This window comes from Osmia lignaria, chromosome 5, assembly GCF_051020975.1.
Source record: "Osmia lignaria lignaria isolate PbOS001 chromosome 5, iyOsmLign1, whole genome shotgun sequence".
Lineage (NCBI taxonomy): Eukaryota > Metazoa > Arthropoda > Insecta > Hymenoptera > Megachilidae > Osmia > Osmia lignaria.
Window position 1 is genome coordinate 5,237,551 of NC_135036.1, and position 25,108 is coordinate 5,262,658.

Here is a 25,108-nt window from a genome sequence, read left to right on the forward strand (position 1 = left end):
GGATAGAAACGGAGAATAATTGGCTGCATCGTGAATCTATACCACGGTTGCATTATTTCGTTGTTTAGCGTTTGCGCCAGATCTGCCTTCGTGCAAAGTTCCATAGAAATTCTCTCGTTAGACTCGAATGCTGGAGAACGCGTTTCGAATCGAGCTGAGAATCGATCAGAATCCTTTATCAACTCGTCGACTTGAAATTTGATCGCAACGGTATCGAAGCTTCCGTATCGTTTGTTCGCGTTCGAACGCGTGGAAATTTCCAGACAATTCGTGATATTCGATTAAAGCTCTTCTCCGATTTTCGGAAGAACTGGATATTCTTGTTTGTCTCATTGAAATTGTGAGATTTAATAACGCGCTCTTCGTGGCTCGAACGAATTTAGAAGCTCGAGAAAGTTGAGAAAACGTGTACCAGGGAAAGTTTTGATACACGACCTCCTTACTTGCTGAATTGTCTGTGGCAAATGAAGACGAACGAGGTGACCCGAGAAACGTGACACTGAAAATGCTCATTTTTCTTGGGGTTGGTGAAAAATTTTTAAGAAATATACACTGTATTCGTTATAATGTTAGACAGTTGGTTCATCCAAAGGAAAAGAATTATATCTAAAAATTTGGTGTTTTTAAGTTTTTTTACAAAGATCTAATTTTATAGAAAATAAATGTTAGAAAAGAATCAAATATAGCAAAGTAAATCTTAAGCTGAGCTATTTAAAAAGACCTGGTATTTCAGAAGTAAAGAAAAAAGGGTTAATTTCTTTAATTGAAGAGAATAAATGTGTACCAATCTATTACCAAACTTTTTATAAAAATCTGTAAAAAAATAATTTTGACGTTTTGTTTAATTAGAAATACAATCATTCCTGTTACTTTATTTCAGGAATGTATCAATAATTTTTAAAAATATTTTTTAATTATTTTATAATTGAGTCCAATTATCACTCGAAATTTCAGTGTATAAAATACAAAATTTGAAGAATATGGTTATCATTTTAAATTCAAAAGAGATACATCTGTAATCTTCTCTTTAGATTTACATTATTAAAACCTTAAACTATACCACCTTTTAGAAGCTTAATAAATAATTTATTGTGTCAAAAAATTGTTATTTTGTGCCTATTAATAAAAATAACAGAGGTAATCAAAATTCTAGCAAATCTTAAAATGTTTCTCTTTTCCTCTGAATGAGCGACTTCTAATAGTTTAACAAAACAAGGATAATAACAAATTTTACTAATTTTCTTTAACACCTTAATCACCACGTTGCAACCACTTAAAATTTCGGATAATATTTTTATTTCTATTTTCGTATATCCAAGAATTTAATAACAAATATGTCCAGCTGGATAATTGCGGATCCATAAAATTCCAAATGTCACAAATCATCCTCTGATTTACCAGATTTTACGAATCGTCGTTTCGATTGTTTTCATATCGTGAAAAAAAGAATGTATTTTTGAAACTGCTGCGAATCCGGTCCCCTGATAACTGAGATATAAACAGCCGATGATCGAACGATTCTTGAGGAATTGTTAAAATTAGCTGAATATTGAACGAGACATCCGGGGTTTGCAGTTTCGAAATTGTGCAAGCTTGAGAATTAAGTTGGAAAGCGCTTTTAAATTGTCTCGAATTCACGGAGTTACCCCACGAGGCCTGCTCGTTAAAGCGGATCCTCGTGCAAAAAGCCGAGCATAAATCTCGGCTCTGAGGGATATGGTTATCACCAGGGTATAATCTCTCGTTGCTTCTAGGTCAGTGTCTAGTGGCACGTACAGGGTGTTAAAAAAAGAGAGGGTTGAAGAACAGAAATTCTGTTTATTACCGTGGATACGACGGTCACCTTAATGAACTCATTTAACCTGAGTAGGTGTTCATTTTTTCACCGAATGTCAATAACCTAATTATGTAGTTAAAATTCAGTGTAAAATAAAGAACAACCAAGAAAAGGGAAAAAGATATAAAATATTAAAAATGTTTTGAACATCGTGAATGAAATTTTTAAGCTCATCCTTTATTAACTTATTGGAGAGTAATTAAGTTATTGAAATTTAAATATCATTAACTTTCAAGATATTTCGGGATTCAGCAGTTCTAAAATTAACGATTAAATGGGGTAACGTACAAGGTTATTAACTCTTTTTCTAAAAAAGGTAGAAAATATAATATAATGCGTTTTTTACATAAGCTGTAATTATATTTGGGACGAAAAGGATTTGAACTTTGAAAGATAATTATATTTTATTATTTAACCCTTAAACAGTGGATTGAGTCAATCGCAACCCAAACTTACTAAAAATTTAAATGCATAATTTTTAAACAAAAGAATTTCATGTATTAGAAGAATTTGAACTGTGGCTCTCTCCATGGTCCGCCGTCCGACGGTTAAGAAACGATATTTTTTATTTTTTTAGCAAAAAATCAATCATTGCACAGGGGTCAACAACTGTATACGTTATCCTACTGCTATTTCCTGAAGTATTTCGGTATGCTTCTAAAAATAACGAATCGAAATGATAAATACAGAGATGTTCAATTTTCCAGCTCGGATAGGTGAATCATTTTTAGCTCTTTATTTATGGTCGAGAAGCACCGGGTCAATTTCAGCCTCGGTAAATATTTAAAGATCCTCTGCTACGGTTTTCTGTTCGATTTAATTCGAACGTTTTCATTTATCCGCGATATCCTCTTCAATTTCCACCTTCGAATCTCAAAGTAGCCTAATTTTCAACGTAAACACGAGCTACCTAGGTGCAACAGTTTTCGCCCTCTTGGCAATGAAAGTACCTACCTGCATCCTATCTTCAGAGAAAAAAAAAGCGGAAGAAAGTGAGGAAAAAATGGAGAAGAAAATCCATGAAAGAACGAAGGGCAATTTCTGAAAGGTCCCCTTTAATCAGTTCGATTCGAAGCGGAGCGGGTAACATTGGCCCACTTCGACGAGTAATATCGTTGCTACATCGCGGCAATAAATGCACCTCGTAGCTCGAATCTGCCGGCAGCTTCGAAGTTGCTCGAAAACCGTGACAGAGAGCTTCTCCGACTACGCGTCGATGAACCTCGAGCTTTCGCGGCACCTTCGGACCGGAGGTCTCACTCGAGTACCTTCAACAGGAGTGTCGTTTCTACCTCTGCCTCTGATTCGAATCCGTGAAATTCGCTGCCTCGCTCCTTGACGATTAAAGATGCAGTCGTTTTACAAATAGTAGTAAAAGTAGATGGAAATAAACTAAGCTGTTGGGAACTCGAGATTTCATAGGTTTTGATTTCTTTTTGTTACAGATTCTACTGGGACCTCTGCATGCTCCTCCTGCTGGTAGCTAATCTGATAATTCTGCCAGTCGCCATTAGTTTTTTCAATGACGACCTAAGCACTAGGTGGATAGCCTTCAACTGCCTTTCCGACACGATATTCCTCATAGACATTGTCGTCAACTTCAGGACAGGTATGCATTCTAATTTTAACCCTTTGACTGCTGTGGACGTATGCGTCCATAGTTTGTTTCTTGCATGCCTTAATTATAATCAAATAAAGGTTCATTTTTTTTTAAATGGAAAAAAAATTGAAAAATGAAGGGAAATAAAAAAAAATGATAAGTGTTAGTGAAAATAAAGCAATTAAAAAATGGAAAATTTGCTATGAATCTTCCTCAAAACGAATGTACCATAGTTGACTAATTTCAAGGAAAACGAAGTTTTAGCTTTCTCTGATGAAGCGAAAAGAATTCCAAAAAAAAAATGGAAAAGAAAAACTGAGAGGAAGAAATGAGGTCGCCTATTCTTTCCTCGATGTCCTTCTTCCGGTGTGCACGCGACAATGCAAACTTTTGCATCGTTTCTGACTCCCATTCCCGCAAACATGCGGTTACACGATTAATCTCAATCGTCGAGCAAACGAAGGAGAGCCTCTTTTTATACCTACAAATCGAATATTTGGTTGAATGGTTCGGCTGATCCTCGATAAGGCTTTAAACGAGAGCAAGTAGGCAAACTTGAATCGAAAGGGGATACTTTGTCTGGGTTAAATCGAGTCCTCCTTATATTATTCTTCTACTTTGCCACTATTGGATTACTATCTTCTCTAGCCATCGTGAAACTTCTTAAAGAGTTCAATAATTGTGGAGGGAAATACTTTTAATATCTGGATCTCAGAAAGAATAACATTTTACATGTTTCTTGTATCAAACTTATTACCCTTTCTGATGGTAAAAATGATTTTATTCCAAGTCATTTAATTTTTAATATAATTTTTGATATAAGGAGTTATTGGTAACCCATGCTCTAAATTTAATAGTATAAATTTAAAAATGGAAGAAGGAAATTGGAAAGACTGATAATTTGAAATAGAAAATTAAGAAATTGATTGACATTTGTATTATTGAGTCAACGTGTTAATAAAATAGAGAATAACGTTTTATGATCCAGTTTTCAGATTTAATTGTGCTACTATCTGGACTCCAAAGCCAGAGTGTATTAAGTCCAGTTTTTTGAAAAAATGACATTTCACATTTTTTTCATGCTTCCTGATAGTAAAAATCATTTCATTCTAAGTTATTTAATTTTTAATATAATAGTTTAAAAATAATATTAATTCCATATCTTGTTTCGAACCAAACAGTCTAGAGGGTTCTTGATACTAGTTCACAAAAAAATTCCTAGTCAAGCAATTTGAAGTCCAGTGTTACATTAAAATAATTTTGGACTTCTGCTTTGAAAGATACCTCAGAGATATATAACACTTTATCCAGGTCTATGATATTAAGTCACACAAGAAGAGATATAAAATTAGAAACAGACAGTATTGAATCAAGATATGTTGATATTAGGTCACTGAAATATTAATTCCACCATCAGAGCCAAACAGTATTGAGTCCAATTTATTTTTTATTTCAAAAAGCAACAATGTTTATTTGCATTAAAAAAAATTACATACATGTCTCTAACGGTTTCAAAATTACAAGGTTTTTGCATCTTTGATTTGCTCTTTTCTAAAGTTTGAAAAGTGTGACTTTGGAGTTCAGATAAGGATTACTTCTTTCAAATTTTAATTCCTATTAATTGATAAGAAATGAAAGTATTATTCATAATTAGCAAAGTAATATAAGTTTCACCCGAATGGTGTAACAGACAATAGCATCCCCTTTAATGTCAATCATTAGAACTTGTTTTCTTTTCAAACTTGACCCAAGTCATCTGGTGTCAACGACGCTGACGGTATCTCAAAGGCAGCTGCGTTTCAAAGCCTTTTACAACGTTATCTAATCGCGAGCGAATAGAAGACGAGGAAAAGTGGAAAATTTCAGGGTTGAAACTCCTCTTTTTTTAGAAAAGAAAGAAAACTATCCTTTTATATTCGACATTTATAAATTATAAACTATTCGGAAAACATTTATAAATTATTCGGAAAATAAAAATTTATCCTACTTTTTAAAATAAATTATTGGCAAGAATCTTCTTTTTCCTTGAATGCGCGAAAATACAACGGTTCCCGGAAGTGACAGTCACACCATTGGCATATAAATATTTCCTGATCGATGGAGTTGTCGCAGGTGGACGCGTTTTCAGGTGTTAGTATTCAGTCGGTGGAACGCAATATTGGTCGACGGCCGATAATCTGGATCAAGAATTCGCAACAATCGCGAATTCGACGCGGACCACGTACACGGTTTAACGCGTACAATGGCTTTCATCGCGACACGGGCACGTGACCCAAATTTCGACAAGAACGCGTTTCAAATTAATCCCTCGGGCAATAACGAAACGTCTAAGCTGCCACTGCAACCTACGTATCGAATTGTTATTGCCACATTTGTCTTGTCTCGACGAAGTTAACTGTCTTACAAATTACCAGAAACAATTAACACTTTCAGAACGATCCGACCCGATGCATCTTGATGATTTTCAATCGCGATTGAAAATCATTTATCGATTGGATGAAAATGAAAATTTCTTCTTTCTCTTCTTCTTCAGGTATAATGCAGCAGGATAACGCCGAGCAAGTGATCCTGGACCCGAAGTTAATCGCGAAAAACTACCTCAGGACATGGTTCTTTCTCGACCTCATTTCCTCCATACCACTAGACTACATTTTCCTCATATTTAATCAAGTAAGTGCATATTAATTATCCACACCATCCGGAGTAGGGGAAGGTGGGCTGGGATGGATGCAGGGCCGGTCCAACTGTGCAACACGTGTATTTTTGGGGGTGGGAAAATTGAATTAAATTATAGGAGATCTAAATCATTTTTTAACTGTTTTTCGGAGGTACTTTTGTTGATAATATAAACTTAAGTATGTTTTTTAAAATATTGATGGGGTTACTATATCACAATAATTTTCTTTCTTTTTTTAACTGTCTCTCTCTTTCCTTTTGCAAAATATATAGTTTATGATAATTTTTCATTAACTCATGAATTCTTATTAACCAATACTACTGTTTAGAATTTATTAAGACTAACAAGGGGAACTACCCAAGTGTTACACTCACTTATTAATGAAACTTTGCCAGCTTGTGGAGCTCGTCGAGCTGAACACGCCTATACCCCGTTTTGTGGGCAGACGACTAATTGTTTAAAAGATATTAATAATTAAAGTTAGTTACTACTTACATTGAGAAGTATGACAGACTCACACATACAACTCGCAATCTAGAGATCCACGGTTCAAATCCTTGATTCCCAACATTTTTTTTTTTTTTTTAATGATAATTTGTCTCTTTTTGAATAACTGTTACATAAAAATTATCATAAACGAAAAAAAAAATTGTTTTGGGAACCGAGGATTTGAACCGAGGATCTTCAACTTTCAAGTCACGGATCTGCTCCGTGGTTAAACACATGATTCGTAATCTGAAGGTCCTCGGTTCAAATCCTGGGTTCCCGGTTTTTTTTTCTTTTTTTTTTTTTTTTTGATAATTTTTAGGTAATAGTTATTTAAAAGGAGACAAATTATCATTAAAAAAAAGAAAAAAATGTTGAGAACCAAGGATTTGAACCGTGGATCTCTAGATTGCGAATTGTATGTGTAAGTTTGTCGTACTTCAGAATGTAAGGAGTAACTAACTATAATTGTTAATATCTTTTAAACAATTAGCCGTCTGCCCCCAAAAGGGGATATAGGCGTGTTCGGCTCGACGAGCTCTACAAGCTGGCAAAGTTTCATGAATAAGTGAGTGTAACGCTTAGGTAGTTCTCCTTATAAGTAAGAGCTTTCTTTTGAAGGGTAAGGGTGGTAAAATAAATTATTGCACAGGGTGGCAAAATTTGTAGGACTGGCTCTGGATGAATCTCCTAAATAAAAATAAGTGTAATTGTTTTATTTCTTCCACAAAAGTAGTATTTTACTGTGATAATCTCACATGTTGTAGCAACGAAATTATATGTATAAAAAGAAAAGTAATTTTATAGTTATCTTTGGTATAAAATGGACAACTAATTTATAAGTGTTTTCGTCTTCTTATCTTATATACTAATTGACCTTTTCCCTAAAAAAGTAGAAAATATAATGTGATGAGTTTCTTTCATAATAAATTATAATTCTATTCGAAACAAATAATATTCGGACTATGAAAGATAATTATATTTTATTATTTAATTAAAGTGAAATGTATAATTTTTAAACAAATGAATTTCATGTATTAGAAGAATAATTTTTAAAGGGACACTGTAAAATTTAGAAAATGATAGTTAAAGAAGTACAGAATTAAATTAGAATTTTCAGCCACCTTGGGGTTCTCTCCATGATCTGCCGTCCAAATGTTAGAAAACACATTATATTATATTTCTTACTTTATTAAAAAAAGGGTCAATCATTGCATACAATAAAAATCGATTAGCATTAATAAAAAAAACAAAAAATAATATTCGCCATCTTACCCCATCCTCCCCTACTTATTTAATAGTAATAATTTCTAGAATAGGAGTCAATTTGCATATTGACACCTACTCAATTATCAAAGGTGTTCCAGAACCCGGCCCAATACTACCCGAATACCGGGTACCCGAAATTTTCGAATATTCCCACACCTCTATTAATTATTCTTAACAATCCTAACAAAATTTATTTCTACGCAGCTGGATGGCCCGTGACGAAGCAAACCCAACCCCCGGTGATAATCTGAAAATTTTCAGTTTCAGGACTTTAGCGAGTCCTTCCAGATCCTGCATGCTGGCCGTGCTCTAAGGATCCTCAGGCTTGCGAAACTGTTGTCGCTCGTTAGGTTACTACGGTTGTCAAGACTGGTGCGGTATGTCTCGCAATGGGAAGAGGTCTATGTGAGTGTTTACAACAATTTCTTATACAAGCACCCCTTATATATATATATATTTATTTTAATTTTGGTATACGTATATATATATATATACATAAATTTCTTCTTTTTTATATATATATATATACACATATACATATATATATTTTTTTTCATATATAATATACCCACAGCTCGTGTGATCCTTGTACAAAGAGAAAGAAACCAAGCGTCTCGTCGTCGTTTTGTTTGTCAGTTTCAAAAACTGACCGACTTTGTTTTTCTTTTTATCCTTGAGCCTCTCTTTATGGCAGCCGCTGTCTGTCTGTACAGCTTTGCGTCGCCGTTCAGTTTTTGCAATGTTCCTTATGGGGCCTGGCTGGTCCAACCCGGTTCTGTCAATTTTTGGAACTGTCTCGCAATTAACAGGACCCACCAACCCCCCCTCTTTAAAACACTCGTGTGCTCGCCGGGATGCTTTTTAAAATGGAGAGAAATCACCAACGAATCGAAAGGGGTCCAATGGATTCGATCGAACGAGACCGATTTAAATACGTTCCGAAAAAAGGACCAGCTGACCGATTACGATCCTGACGAGCTTTTCACGTCAATGCTGGATCTCCTATCACGGACAGTACCGTGAAAACTTTACGTCAGCCTCGTCGAGAGCTGTCGTCGAATCTCGAACATTTCGCTCGTTAAATAATTTTCTCAGCCGTTGAATTTTCTTTTCGAATAATTTTCAATCGTGGCATTTTCGGGACCACCGTTCAGGCTCTCCTTACACCTATGGAAATTGAATTTATTATTTCTTTTTTTCTCTCTCCATCGCTGCGGTGAATCCCATGGATGGCGAACTTGTTAGACCACAGATATATATATATATATATACACACATGTACACAGACGTACGTCCTTGCTTAACGTATGCTCAATATGTATATTTTTCTTAAACGGATACACCGTCCTCGTGGCTCTACTCCTGTTCCAGCTTATTTTCTTTACAGAGATTACTCTCCAAACCTTCCGTTTGTGTGTGTGCGTGCCTTTTTTCTCTATCTGTCTGTTTCTTTCTCTAACGCGATTACCCACTCGTACTACACCTGTTAACGATCCCTCGAAGGTGGCGATGGGTGATTTCAATCGTTTCGTGGTATAGGAAGCTGTGGATAATTGGAGTGAAAGGTGTTTAGCAGGGTGAGGTAAATCTTGATCAATTTTATGGGAAGTTTTGCAGGAGGCTCTCGTTATATTGCCAGGTGAATGATTCGACGTTCGTATGAATTTTAAAGCACATCATTGTTATTTTTCCATTATTATAGTTTAGGAAAATTATACATTTCTATGCTGTTTATGCTGTTTAAATTTGGAAGCTCCACTTTACTGCCCGTCAGCGGCAATATAACGAGAGTCTCCTGTAGTTATTTTGGATTTTTCAAGGTTTTGCTAGTCTTCGAGTTATGGAGATTTTGAAAGTTTTTGAAAGTAGTTGTAGGAAGGGTCAAAGTGATTTGTGACATAATTAATTAATTTGGAAAATAGATTTTCGAAAGAATTGTTTATCAAGTCATTTTGACCTCCTTGATAGTTCTAGTGGTAAAGTAAGTTCTAGTGTAAAATAATTCATTCCTTAGCCTAGTGCCCCAATTTCATATATTTATTATAATTATTAGTCTGATTTTCATGGTAGTGAAAATTTTTGCTAATATCAAATTTTTTTACCTTATCGTTAGATGAACTGTACATTAGAAAATTGGAAATCTAAGTTTGATATTTATAATTATTAATTTAATTATAATTGCATTCAGAGTTTCATTTATTTCAACATAACACAAATATTTCCACACTACATAAACGTTACAAAATTTAATTACAATTAGGAAAATCACAGATTAGAAACGATAGTATACGTAACAAAATTTTCATCAGTCACACAAAGCGTGAAATTTTCCAAATTCCACAAGATTTCCAATCTCGAAGAACGCTGAAAACCTTCCTCCACAAACATATTTCAAACAAATTGAGGAACATCTTCCATCGCCACCTGTTCGGTTCGTCTGATCGATCCTCTTTCTGTTTCTTTCAATTTTCTTTACTTTGATTTCGAACACGAACGTACAAGTGGCATGAAATCGGAAGCGTGACGCGTGCACGAGACGATGTTTTTCAAGTCGTGCATCGTCGATTACGTTCCCCAAGATTTTTCTCGAGAGTTTTCCCCGCTCGATAGGTGTTCTCATGAAAGAGGGTACACCGGTCTCGTTAGCGATAGGTAAGTAGTTCTCGAACGGAAGTCCTCTTGGCTCGATCTTCCGTATACTCGAATGATTTTCAATCGATTGTCTTGAGAGCATTGAAAAATCATTTTCGAATCGATGGGAAACTCTGAGAGACTCGTTGATTTTTTTTAAGTGCAAGGAGCTGTGCTTTGAACAAACTTTGCTCTGATAAGACACAGTATTTCTATTCCTTTTCTTCGATATTCTTATAAAAATAGAATTGATAGAATTGATTGTACAGAGTTAACGCATTACGTACAAATCTCATTGTCAGTTTTATTATGGTCGTTATTTTAAATAATTTTATATTTTGTATAAAATGAAAATAGAAATAATTTTTTCTTGAATGAAAATTTATTTCTTGTGAATAATTGTAAAATAAAATGATTGATTTTATTACTTTCAAATAACTAATTGGAGTTTTAATTATTTAGTATTTTGATGATTCGAATGACGTTTTATTCAAGATAAAAATTAATTTCTTATTCATGAATATCTTTTGTTTTAGTCGAAATTTCTGTCAGAAGATTAATTGAAATATTGTCCAACTCTGGTCGTTACCATATGTTTGGTGATTGATTTACTGCAAAAAAAAATATATAAAATTTGTGATATTTTACATTGAAATATTAAATGAATTTAATTTATAAACATTTATTTTAATTAATTTGATAAATGAACAAAATGTAATTTCCTTGATTTTTCTTCAGTAACTTTGACTCAAATCAAAAACTTCTGTTGCATTGAATTTGGAAGTTCATATCTTTTGATTTAATAAAACTATTATGTAGTCAATTTTCTCGAACATTAAGCTTTAAATTGATATACCACAAAGGCAATTTAGAGATACTTTTATGTCATGAAATTATAATTTACTGTATACAAATTTCATTCGAATCTATTGTTCGTTGCAATCCACAACCAGCCATTTTGTATTAAGAATATCAAAGAAACATTTACACAGTTATTTTCATTACACTTTAAGCTTTAATTTGGTGTATCATAACTGCTATTTTGCGATAGTTTTATTTCATGAAATTGTGACAGAAGATTTGATATTCAACAAGCTGAATCTATCCTCCGTTCGTTCTCTAAGTAGAACAAGTAACTCTAAAGTCAGACTGTACAGTATTTTCGTACGTAATGGGTTAATAATACCGAAGAATAGCGAAGGATCTAGCCGAGAAACTTCTGAGAGAATACCTCGATATCACTGTTATGTTATAGATAAGAATCTCCCCATTCTTTCTTTTTTATTTGATATCAGTTTGATCGTGTCTTGCCTCTAGTGTGGCGCAGCGAACAGACCAACGAATCAATCAAGCTTTTCGTCCGAAGATGAATTTGTTTTGTCACTTTTGAATATTACACGCGTCGAGAGAACGTCTTATTGCCTCCCTCTGCTTTATTTTCTCCTTTGTTTTCTGTTCTGTTCGGCGAGCCAGAGTCGCCATTCATCTCCACTTCTTCTTTTTATTTCTTCGAAAATCGCGTGAAAAATTAGGATCAATATTCATTGCAAAATTATTGAAATAATCCCGTCGAATTTGCTTCGTTTCTGTGAAGATCGGGGGATCTCGTATGCTTTTAATTCTCTAAGGTAGAATTTGAAAATTATCAAATATTTTTTAACAAAAAAAAGAATAGCATTAGTATTACAAAGTAGAATATTAAAAATTTTTATTTGAAAATTAGTAAATATTTTTCAATTAGTAATTTTCATTGTACTAGAAATTCAGAAACCTTCCTCCATTATTTAATTAATTATTTAGTTTAATTATTTAGTTTAATTATCATCAACGTAGAGGAGGAATAACAATTGCGGGGACAATTTACAAGTGAAGCATTCAAATCTATAGAATTTGAAGGGTCATTTTAACCGAAGATAAATCGGATATTGAAAGTGTACGAGATGCTTTAACGTCACCAGCAATTTGTCAGAAAATCGAGGAGATAAACGAGCAATAATTTGCTCAATTAACGCCCTTCATATTGTCACCGTATTGAAATCATAGCCGTAGAATGTCTTCGTTCGTCTCTACTGAATCGATTCGCTTTAATGAACACGATTGCAAGGATAATGACAGCCATAACGATAATTGTCGAATATGGACATTGAAATGGGACTTAAACAAAGAAGATGTTCGGAATTAATCAGGTGCATGATTAAGAACCTGGGACACTTGTAGTACAATTATAATAATAAATCAGAGAAATTTCTATTCAAAAATTGTTTATAATAAAATAAAGATGTATTAACTCTTTGCAATCTAATAGGGTAATGTATACAATGATTGATCCTTTAAAAAAAAGAAATATAATATAATGCGTTTTTTAACCCTTGGGCGGCGGACCATGGAGAAAGGCGTAATTTAAATTTAAATTTGCATTTCATATTATTTTTATTTTCAAAGTCCTATACTGTCCCTTCAAAAATTATTCTTAAATAATAAAATATAATTATCTTTCGTAGCCTGAATACATAGAATTGTAGTTTATTTATGTAAAAAACGCATTATATTATATTTTAGGAAATACGTTACCCTATCAATATATTGTAATTTGTATTTTTTATCTTATTTTATAATCCTTATTTAGAGTTACTAGGTCAAGAATAGTTTGGAAAATTTTGAATAATTAATCATTTTCAATTTTAAACAAAGTTATTCTACAAGGGTCCATAATAATTTCACTATTCAGGACTTGTGAAAGAGTGTTCAAAATGGTTAATACAGTCATTCCTAGTTCAATACGAAAATCAATCGATACTTGATTGTATGAAGTCATCTATGATGCATTGTTTCCATGAAATTTGCCCGATTCTGCGAAACCAGTCAACGTTCCAGGGAAACAGATGTCAAAGACGTTTCGTGCTTCGTGGACGTTTATAAAAAGCGTTGGTGGATCAGCAAAAAACAACGCGATTAATGATACACGATACACTTGGGGGTGTACTTAGATTTTCAAATATTTTGCAGACTTAGGATGTAATTCATATTGGTGGTCCAGTCACGATGAAATAGATTCGTGGATCGTTCAGATGCTATTTTAAAAAATCAATTCATGCATAATAAAAAAATTGAAATTCTTATTTAGTTCAAACTTGTAATTATGATTTTAGAAAGAATTAATTTTTTTCTGTTTTAGAATTGATGATTTAATTGATAGAATTGATGAAATTGTTTAATAAAATTTGAAACTTTTATTTCTTATTGAATAATTATATTTATGTCATTAAATTGTATTTGAACAATACACAATACGAACACAGTTATACACCCCCATATAATGATTGACTCTTTTCCTAAAAAAGTAGAAAATATAATACAATGCATTTTTAACCCTCGAACGAAGGACCATGGAGAGAGCCATAATTCTAATTTAATTCTGTACTTCATATTATATTTATTTTCCAAATTTTACACTGTTCCTATAAAAATTATTCTTCCAATATATAAAACTCTTTTGTTTAAAAATTATACATTTAACTTTCGGTTAATGTCCTTGTAAAATATAATTATCTAGTTAGCCTAAATACTTTCTGTTCCGAATAGAATTATAATTTATTATCTAAGAAACGTATTATGTTATATTTTCTCCTTTTTTAGGAAAAGAGTCGATCATTATATAGAGATCAATAACTGTATATATTACTCTAATCACTGTCATTAAAATTTAAACTTCAAATCTATTATTTTTTTGATCACAATCCATATTCCAAAATCAATCTTTCATTAATTAAAAATTAATTACAAATTATCCATCCTAGTCTTAAATACTTCTAGGTAAGCATAAACATCTTCATATATAAAAATACACAATAAATTCAATATTCTGAATATCATTATATACACTTCAAATTTTGAACATTTCTAAACGATTTCGTGACTGGACCCTTAGAACTAAGTTAGGCTGTTAGGCTGTTCGACGTGAAAAACACACAAAGAACAACATTAAAACAAGGAAGTAGCAGGCGTATTGCGAGAACACGTTTCCGAATCGGTTTTGCAGATCCCACTTTATCAACAGCCGGAGAGACACTACGAGCGTCGGGCGATACCGCCCCAACCAGACCGAACCAGCAAGGTGTGCCTGCCTAGTAACCCCGAAACCAAGGCCAAATGCCCTTTCTTGATTCAAGCGTTCGTTAATTTAAAACTTAATGTTTCTACGTATAAATATTATTACATATATATACGCTAGATCATTACACATACTATATATATATATAATGTTTTCTGTTACGGTTATTGATTATCGTTACATATACCTGTTTATTATGATCGATTGATTATCGTTGTCGTTTGGTTTGGAAGTTTCTTCTAGAGAACGTGCATAGTCTTGCCGTGTACCCTTTTTGTTCTGTTGAGTCGTCAGTAAGAAAAAAGAAAACGGGACACGTTTGACACATCATACCAACACCCATGATACAGTGGTTTTTTTTTTCTACTTCCAAAGAGCCAGGTCAGGATCAAGAGCTTTGATTGATCTTTGTGTACACTCGGGTGCAATGTAAGCTTCTTTTGGTTAGAAATAAGTGTAGAGAAAGAAGTCTTCCATCACTTGTCTTTGGTTTTGAGGGAACCTTGGGACCGAGTAGAGAGAACCTCCTTTCTTCAACTGATGGGATATTCCTTCATTTATAATTTTTCTTAACATTTTAGTTTTTCTAATTTTATATAGCTTGCCGAGTTATATTTTAAGATTTATTTTCAGAGTTTAATTAGTTATTAATAAATCAATAAATTGATTTTAGTTTAATTTTCAGAATAGATGTAATGGAATAATAAAATGAAGGATAGAATTGAACAACATTGCTATTAACACGTTGAATGACAGGCAAATTACAAATGCCTAAATAATTGAAAGAAAACAATAGAAAAGCATTATTTTAAATAATATTGCTATGGTAACGTATACAGTTATTCACCCTTTTGTTAAAAGAATAAAAAATATATAATGTAACTTATTTCTTAACCCTCGGACAGCGGACCATGGAGAAACCCCAATTCTAATTTTTCTACTCCATAAAATTCTTTTATTTAAAAGTTATACATTTAATTTTTTTATCAGTTTGGGTCTCAATTCACTCAGGCTTCGTTGTTAAATAATAAAATATAATTATTTTTCGTAGCTCCAATACTTTTATTTGAAATTAAATTATGTCAGAAACGCATTATATTATATTTTCTACTTTTTTAGAAAAAGGTTCAATAAGTGTATACGTTATCCTATTGTAAAATAGCAAATCGAAGCTTGAAATTTGAAAATTAATTAATTAATAATTAAAGCTTCAAGTGCCCATTTTCACTGTGTCATTCCACGTATTAAGATAGAAAATTGAGAGATTCGACTTGAAAATCCCAAATCCTTGCCAATGGCCATCAAAGTGTTAATTAAACAAAAGAAGCCTAAATTGCACGCGACCGTACACTCGGTTTCGTTGAACCCTTTTTTTATTTTTTCTCTCTCAACACGTTCGCTACCAATGTTCTTAAACTTCCAATTATTAAATCCCATGGTATCGAACCTGTTAGAGATCGACGTTGTTGCACGACATGGTATAGAGTTGTGATTGGACGAATGACATAGAAGATATGTGTGTCTGCATCGTGTAAGTTACGTGACATGCATTTGATATTCATAGCATAGATATTCGTAACGATGTTTTAAAAAACGTGTTATCGAAAGTATAATAAATTAAAAAAAAATATTGACCAACAGAACAAAAGCTCTTGATCCATCTAACCATTCTGTCTGTCCGAAATGTCACATGGATCACAAACCGACAAAAGTTACTCAAAGAAGAAAAACAAAATGAAACGTACCCATGTCACACGTTAATCTTATCTAGATCCATGTGAAGGTCCTTGGGATCGACTTGGTATGATATGCTGTCATGTGTTTTCTCGCCCCTCTTGGCGAGGCTTCATTCGTTTAGGTATTAACGCGAGTTTAGCGTGTAGCCATTGGGTCGTGTCGAATACAATCCACGGTGTTCATCGTTTCAAAGCTCACCTTGATGTCCCTGCGAAGCTCACCTGCTTGGACACAGGTGCGCATGTATATCGACCACGTGGATCAATAACCAACCATTAAACGTTGTTTCGTCCCAAAATCAAAAGAAAAAAGAGCATCAGAAGGATGTGAAAAATTCACGATCTCTTACAATATCGATGACCACAGTAATAGCGATATTTGATCAGGAACCAAGTATCCTCTTAAAATAAAAAAAAGTAAAATAAAAATTGTATTTAAAAAAAAAGAAAATTGAACAGAATGGAGGTATTCGACATGACTGGTTGCTCTGCAGACGAGAAAGTTGGTTGGACTGACTGCGTAGGTCTGCCTGTGAGTGTTAGGTGTATATATTAACCCTATTTTGCCCGAAGTACATTTTTGTTGGCGATGTGCCCGTGTTCGGTGTGTGCTCCCTTGTGTTACATTTTTTCTTTTGTATTTTAACCAGCTCCTAACGAAACCCCGGTTAAACGGACAGACGTTAATCCAATATAGTCCAGAGTTGCGTTACTTGCTTGCTGTTCTGTGTTGTTTAGATATATGCCTGGTTCAAGGTACGAGCAAAGATGTGTAGGCGTTTAGTGGAGGGGGAGAGAGGGTTTCGTCTACCCGGACGCCTTTGGTTCGGGCCGGGGACCGCTAGGTGGCGGCGAGATGAGGACGTTCTCGCTGGCGGTCGCCCGGCATGAGTTCCAAATTGCGCTATGGTACAGGGTGATCCTCTCGCTAGTGGATTCAAGGGAAATGCCGCCACACCATTATGAATGGACCCAAACCCTTTTCTCGACGGGGGTGCATACTGTAGCTGTGTCCGTGAGAAGGTATCGATGACAGAAAAAGGACTTGGGCCACTTCATGCTATTGTGGCGGCATTTCCTTTGAGTCCATTAGCGAGATGATCACCCTGTAGGTGTCTGGGGCCAAGGATCGTCTGTTGTCAGCCCCACTGGACGAGTCTGACAGACGATCCCGAGACGAAACGCCTGTTTTTTCTCTCCCCTCTCCTACAGATGTACCAACCCTTGTTCACCCTCGTTCTATGTTTCCGTTGACCCTGATTTTGTTACGTTGCCACCGTGTTCCGTTCACCACGTTCCCCCTTTGTTACTCGGACGGAAGACGACTCCGTAGACAGAGATTTGAAGTAGCCTCTCCGATAGGTGGATTATAGATATCTTTAGGAGGCTCGTTTGTTCTCTGCAACTTTAATGCTCGTTTTAATTTTTTCAGAGATTTTTATTCGTTCTTGGGAATGTTGTAGTCGGATGGAATTATTCAGTAGCATCTTTACAGTCTGAGGAATTTGTACAGATTTCAAGGTTGAAGGTTTTTATTGAAATTCTTGTAATTTGCATTGAAGGGAAATTATTTTTAGGAATATAATTAACACCTTGAATACAGGAGGAGAAATTCACAATTTTTGTATTTAATATTATATTAATTTTGCAATATGATAGATGGAAATTTTCAATTCAGAAATGAAACCAGTGCTACCATTTAACGTGTTAATAATAAATTGCTATTCTTATTGGAAAGTAATATTTGAAAGGTTGTCACTGAAATTTCTGCCAGTCCTCTCCATCGAGATCGACTCTTCAATGATCTCTTCGCTTTTCTTCATGGTCGAACGATGACGGGTCGTTTTTGCGACGTCTACTCGAGCCGCAACCTCGAGGAACCCCAGTGACATGGATCTTAGAGAACGATCAATCATATATGTCGCGAGAAATGATAAATTACTGGGGATTCTTCTAAAATACAACCGCTGTTTCTCTAATTTTAAACATCCTCACGAACAGTTCCCATTCTTCGTGCCTGGAACGATTAATAACAGGGAGTTTGTAATCACGTTACCGGTGATTTGTGGTAAATTTCTGTTCCACTTTCTTCAAAATTTCTCACGATCATTTAATTTTCAAATTTGAAAATTGCTAAAAGTTTGCATAAAATTTTGTCATTTCGATACCTAATCTCTCCGACTTTCGCTCACCGTCGCTATTGATTGGCTAAACCGATCTCTCGAGCCTTTAATTAACGAGCTTTGACAAGAAACTGCGGCTTCACGCTTGGCGCGGACTGCTGCAACCGAAAGCTTTTTGATACTAACGAATGGCTTTTCTTGACTCTTCTTTACTTCACGAAACCCATCAAATTTATTCTTCTCCTTATTATTACAACCATCACGATCATTCTTTGAAATCAATCTCTGCAACACGTATCTTAATTCACAATTACGTCCACCGATCATCGTATTATAATGCACCCTTGAAAATGAAATTTAAAAAAAAAGAAAATAATAATAATAAATACACACGAACGAACGGAACGGAACACGAAACACCAATTCTCCCAAGTACAACATTATTTTTCTGTTTCATTTTTTATTTTTTTATTTTCTTCTCCTTATGATCGATGATATTGTGTGGTTACACGAGAAGAGGAACGGGTGATCAAGAATAAGGTCATCCAATGTTGATTCCATCTTGGTAACCGGATATAGCGTACACGACCATTATGGTGTATAGCCATGAAAAAAAAAAAAAAAAGAAACAAGACACTTTGTTGCTCAAAGTTGCAAGGCGAAGGAAGGGTGTATCCCGATTGTGTTTTAGGAACAGCGTCGCACGTGTGCGTCCCCCGAAAAGAAAAATGAAAGCGTTTTTGTCACGCACATGGAAGTTCTTTGTGTCTACCCGGCGAGAGAACGAAACGAAAAAGAAAAGGGTTAAAAAAAAAAAAAGAGAGAACAAAGAAGTTGAATTTTCCTGTCGCCGATCTGCTCCTTCTCTTTTTCTTGTTCCTTATCTGTCACACGCAGTCTCTCTGCCTCTCTGTTTCTGTTTCTCTGAAAAGTAAAACACTGTGACGACAACGCGTGATAAAAATATATTTCGACAAATATGTATGTATTATTTTTATTTTTTTATTCTTTTTCTTCTGTTCATTTTCCACCGATACCACAACCACCACATTCTGCGACGACGTTTCTTTACTTCCTTTCTCTCTGTGTCTGCCTTGGATTTCCGTTATATTTATTTATTTATTCTATCCTCATCTTCCTCTCGTCTGTCTGTCTCTCTTATTCTATTTTTTCTGTCTGTTCTTTACACGAATTTTCTTGATAACCTTTGACCCTCTTCTTACTACGTCTTGCTATGTCCCGCTTTCTTTTGTTTCTAGATATTGCAGAACCTACAAAAAATACGCGCTGAGCGGAGGGGGCGCCTATGTTCTGACAATATGAGTAAAAAGAAGTACGGTTTCAGCAAAAGCGACCTTATTTTTAAGGTAACCCGCCCTAAAGAATTGCGCGAGCTCGCGTCCGCTCGAGGGGTTCGCGATCGTTTCGCGCCGATCACGTCGAACCCGCCTCGAGACCGCGTTTCGTCCCGTTTTCATGAGACTCGACCGATGCCGTCCTCTGTTCTAAACGAATCTGCAAAATCATTTCAGCTTGAAAAGAAAAATTAAAAAAAAAAAAAAGAGATAAAATGGAACAAAATCGTGACCGTACATAAAATGATAGGAAAATGATCGGTTTGCTTCAAAGAAAAGTAAATGAAAACACACCCAAAGTGGAAGAAGAAAAATTGAAATTTTTGTTATTGAAGACAGTTGAGATGAACAAGATGCCAGATATAACGATAAAATAGAAATGATATTCTAAGTAGGATTCAGCGAGGATCATTCGATCAACGTCTCAGAAAACAGGAAGGACGATCACGAGGAGGCCGGACGCAGAAGCTGTACGCTGATTGGCTCGTTGGTTTATTACAAACATTCGCTTCTACTTTCCGCCGCATTATACATTACATATTACCCGCAGCAATAGGCTATGCTTCTTATACATTCACCATCGGCACCCGCCTAGCGATGAGAAACTACCAAATTGTATTTTATATATATATGTACTCATATATATATATATACATTACATTTATATGTGTTGCGTGTATTAATCATTAGAGAAATTTCACCGATCAAAGTTTCAAAATCGTGACAGAAAAATAACTAAGAGAAAAATAAAATACGACGCTCGTTCTCGGATAAAAATCGGAGCTGATTATCACTGAATTTCATAGTCGAGTTTAGCGAGGTATTCGTCCACGTGCGTTAAAAATAAATGATAAAGTTTCGCGATTATAGCAGACGTCTTCATGTAGAATATCGTCTTATTCGTGGATCCCTCCTCTCTGTCTCTTTCTATCTCTTTTTTCTCTTAATCTTTTTCTGTCTCTCTCTCTCTCTCTCTTTCTTTCTCTAATCTGTCTTTTTCTCTGTTACTATGCCTGAATTGCCATGTATTTTCGGTTTTTCCATTCCCAATTTCCACCTGTCTGTACCCTTTCCGCGTTACGATACTGTTTTTCTTTCCAAATTCGATGGGGATCCCTAGCTCGAAATCCCTAGGACTCTCTTGGTTATCCCTAGTGATCCTCCAGCGCAGGGATGGCTAACTGATGACTTAATCTTTTTATGTTTTTATTTTTTTTATTATTTTCTTGTGTTTTGACGAGGTTATGAATGCATTTTTGAATGCAAAGTATTCTCTAGAATTCCCTAGGGAAATATACTCGTTTGGATATCTGAAAGTTGTTATGCGTTATGTCTTCGGTATTTGAAATAAGTATTTGTTTCAAAGGGTGTTAGTTTATTTAGTAACTAGACAAATGGATAATGCACTCGAGCGATGGAGTCTTATCCCCTATATCGCCTTCTTCCCTAGGGGAACCTAGTGCCCAGCACGGTACACTCGATCAAATCAAACTTCCCTAGGAAAAAACGTGGTATCTTGCTCTTCTCTTTAGACATTCTCAAGGAAAGGGGGCCTCTGCCCTACACCACCTGTGTACGAATATTTACGCGGGAAAATTTAAATTGATATTCATATTTCTCAATAATGCATTAAATTTTATAATATTTAATCATTCAAAATTATATTATATTCTTTCTAAATTATTTTTAATATTAATATCATTGAAATTAAGATTTTAAGAACTTCTTTTTCCCTAGAGAAGCCTGAGTTGATCGTGAGTGTACACTCAGGTGCAATATAGACTTCTCTTAGTTAAAAATAATTATAAATAAGGCGAGTGGTAGAACTCCTCTTCCCCTACATTTCTTTTTAACTAAAAGAAGCCTAAACGCATTCAACCTATGCAGAGATGAACAAACGACTGATCCCAACTTCGAAACTTCCAAAATAACCAATCAGTCCCCCAATTCCTCTATTAGCTTAATTCCCATCTCTAGTGTAGAAGGTATGAACTATATGGACTTAGACTTCTTCGAAGGGATAAGTTAGCCATCCCTGTTCTAGCGTGTCCCATAGAAGATGGTTGATCCGACGAGCCGGAACTGAACAGCCGGCCACACTCTGTAATCAGCCCACTTATTTTTTCAAGCACTGTCTCTCTTGATACGCTTTTTTGATCGCTAGACGGTGTGCACGATCCTTTGGAAACGAGCGCACGTTGATTGGGCGTCCCTTCTCTGTCGCTTTGTTGCAAATCGCACATTGTGCCACTGTTAACGATGGGCTGACATCAATTGTGTCTTTCTATCTTACAATTTCGTCGTTTTATGGCTCGAATTTTGGACGTTGAAGATTTGTGAGATCCATAGGGAATTTTAGGGAAAATCGATGTGGTCCTTGGACAAAACCTCCATGCCTTCTTTGTCTTTGGTTCGTGTTTCCACAGTCATCGATAGACACCGAAGTTATTCAACGATCTTTTTAATAAAATCAATAATGTAATAATGGAAAATGAATGAAAAATGGTGTGCTGTTAATTTGTTGCAATATTCGTTAAATTGAATCAACCCTTAGAGTACCAGCTACCCCTGTGGCCATATATTTTAACGCCACGAAATCAAATCATTTTTTTAATGATTTTATTGACTACTTCGAGAAGCTGTTGCTTGCTTAGAAATGTAGAGGCAAATATCGTAATTTTGCAACCTGCTTAATTAAAAATAAATGCTTACTAGGAAAACCTTATTGAGCTTTCGCAGATCTTCAACGATTCCAGAGTATGAAAATGAAAAAATTGGGATTCCAAGCGATTTGATGCCCATCGTTAGCTATCATCATGATAACCTACCCCTTCTCGAAGGACTCTCTCCCTAAAACCCTCTCACCCCTTTGTCACCCTTGTACGAGGCGCATCGCTGTTCTTTTCCAACTAGACGAGTAACGAGAAACGGAAATGAAACGAACCAGAAAGGAAACGGAATAACAATTAGGACGCATTGTATGAGAGTAGAGAGCTCGCTATACGATATTCACCCTTGTCTCGCCTACCCCTTGTCCCGTCTTGTCTCGCCTTCTGTTGCTTCTCGGCCAAGAAAATGCACCCTTTTGTGATTACTGGCTGGCTATCTGTTGTGTGTGCGTGGCTGCAAGCAGGCGCAGAAAAACAGAAAAGATTATAAAAGAACGAGTAAAAAAAAAGAAGAAGATACGATAGCGAGAGGAAGAGGTGGCTTGCTTTCGTTGCTTAGAAGCCTGGCTTTTTTGCCGCTTGATGATCATTTGACTTGGCAGCTGGCGTTTCTTTTACGTTTTCTCTCTCTCTCTATCTCTCTCTTTCTATCACTATGTCCCTGTCTTTTTTGTCTCTGTACCTGAGTTTCTCCTTTTTCAGTTTATTATAATTATCCAAAATAGAGTACACTTCGTTGATTTTAGCAATCCTAGCTTTAATTTTCAAAATAGTAGGGCAACATATACAATTGTTCATCCTTTTCCTGAAAAAGTAGGAAATATAATATAATGGGTTTTTTAACTTTGGGAGGGCGGACCATGGAGAAAGCCCTAACTTTATTTTCTACGTTTTACTTTGTTCCAAGATGTGAAATTTTTTTATTTAAAAATGATCTAATTAACTTTAGATTAGTATCCTTGTTTGGGTCACGATTAACCCAGACTCTGCTCTTTAAGGGTTAAATAGTAAAATATAATTATTTCTCGTAGCCTCAATACTTTTTGTTCCGAAAAGAATTATAGTTTACTATATAAGAAACGCATTATATTATATATTCTAATTTTTTAGAAAAAGTGTCAATAATTGTAGGGATCGATATTGTATTGTTCCAAAGGGTTTATAATAATTTAACTTTACTTAAGACTTAACCCTTTCATTATTAAAGGTAACTGTGAAGAACTAATTGCATACTAAAAATGACTATAATCACCCATGAAAATTTCTCATTAATTAACAATTTTAATTCCAATAAAATATTTTTGGATATACGTACCATTATCTTCTATCAAACTATGTCATAACAAAAGGGTTAATTTGATAATAATCATTCACCAATAATATAAAATCAGCGAAATGTACTCTGTTCCACGTAACTATCAAAATGATCACTCCCATCGCTAGATAATTCCCTGATACCGAATATCACAAACTTATTTTGCATTTTCTTCTTTTCTCTTTGCGTTTCTTACCATCCACGTTACGTTTCATTTATCTTCTCTTTTGTTATTTTAGAAAACGTCGAATCGTGTTATTTTGGTAGCCAGTGGATCATTTAGACGTTCGTTTGTGTTTGACCATCGAGAATCGTGTTAAACAATGGACCCTTGTGACTGTCTCTGGTAGAACAGACGGTTGGATGCTTCAGTTTGTTCGATGTAATGCCATCGTTCCTTTATTTTAACACTCTAGATTTACTTTCATTTGATTTATTCATTTTTAATCATCACCCTCGTCCAGTTTCACCTTACCCTATTCTGAATGACCCGATGTATCATGCGTATGCATATCCACTATGCGCGCGCTCTCATGCGTGAACGTACGTTGTGCAACATAAATCAAAAGAAAAAGAGAGAAAAAAAAAATAGAAAAATGATGTGATCATCGTCGTCGTCATCGTGTTTGGTGTTGTTGTCGTGCCCTTGTCTCTTTGCGTAGCGCGCGTCCGTGTATGTGTACCGCATGACGATGTTTGTTAGTTTGTTCCTGTTTAATTTTTGGTTTATCGTATTTTGTTCCCTTCTACTTCAACTTCTTCTTCTTCTTCTTCTTTGGTTTTTCTTTTACGTTGTTGTTATTGTTGTTGATGTTGTTGTTGTTGTTGTTTTATTGTTTATTGAACGCCAGGTAATGTATTGATACTAGTTGTGGTCTAGCAGTAAGTTTTAATCATCGCCCTTGTTTCTTTTATCCGTAAATTTGTCCAAGTAGGCGCAGATAACAATCAACACACTGTTGACCTGTCATCATGGAATCATCAATGATACGATATAGTTGAACACGAGCGACCCGTTTCATTCCGCAGCCGTTAGTTAGATAACCCGGGTATCGTGCGCTTTGTTGTCGAAATCGAACGACGATACAGTTCGATGAACGATTCGATGATCGAATCGAACGATTCCATCGCCGTTCGATTTTCGGGGTCAACTCTGATATGAACCGAGGCCTTCCTTGTCGCTCTTATTGAAGATTTATTTAAATTTTTTAGGAGAAAATTTATTGGCAACCTCTGGACGCATCGACACGCTGTCTGTGAAGCAGACGGTTCATTGTTAATTAGTATTTTTATTATAAA

General features: G+C 35.1%; 1 protein-coding gene across 8 annotated transcripts in view; it reads left to right on the forward strand.

Annotated features, from left to right (window-relative positions):
- Ih (hyperpolarization activated cyclic nucleotide gated potassium channel Ih) overlaps positions 1-25,108 on the forward strand; it is a 158,791-nt gene that overhangs the window by 119,319 nt on the left and 14,364 nt on the right. For 6 of the 8 annotated variants that reach the window (XM_076688440.1, XM_076688443.1, XM_076688442.1 and 3 more), the window contains 4 exons: positions 3,283-3,446; positions 5,971-6,107; positions 8,131-8,274; positions 19,730-19,837. In XM_076688440.1, the coding sequence (XP_076544555.1) occupies positions 3,283-3,446; positions 5,971-6,107; positions 8,131-8,274; positions 19,730-19,837 (553 nt within the window). The remainder of the gene's footprint in view (positions 1-3,282; positions 3,447-5,970; positions 6,108-8,130; positions 8,275-19,729; positions 19,838-25,108) is intronic. The other 2 variants (XM_076688444.1, XM_076688445.1) reach the window with 1 other exon arrangement.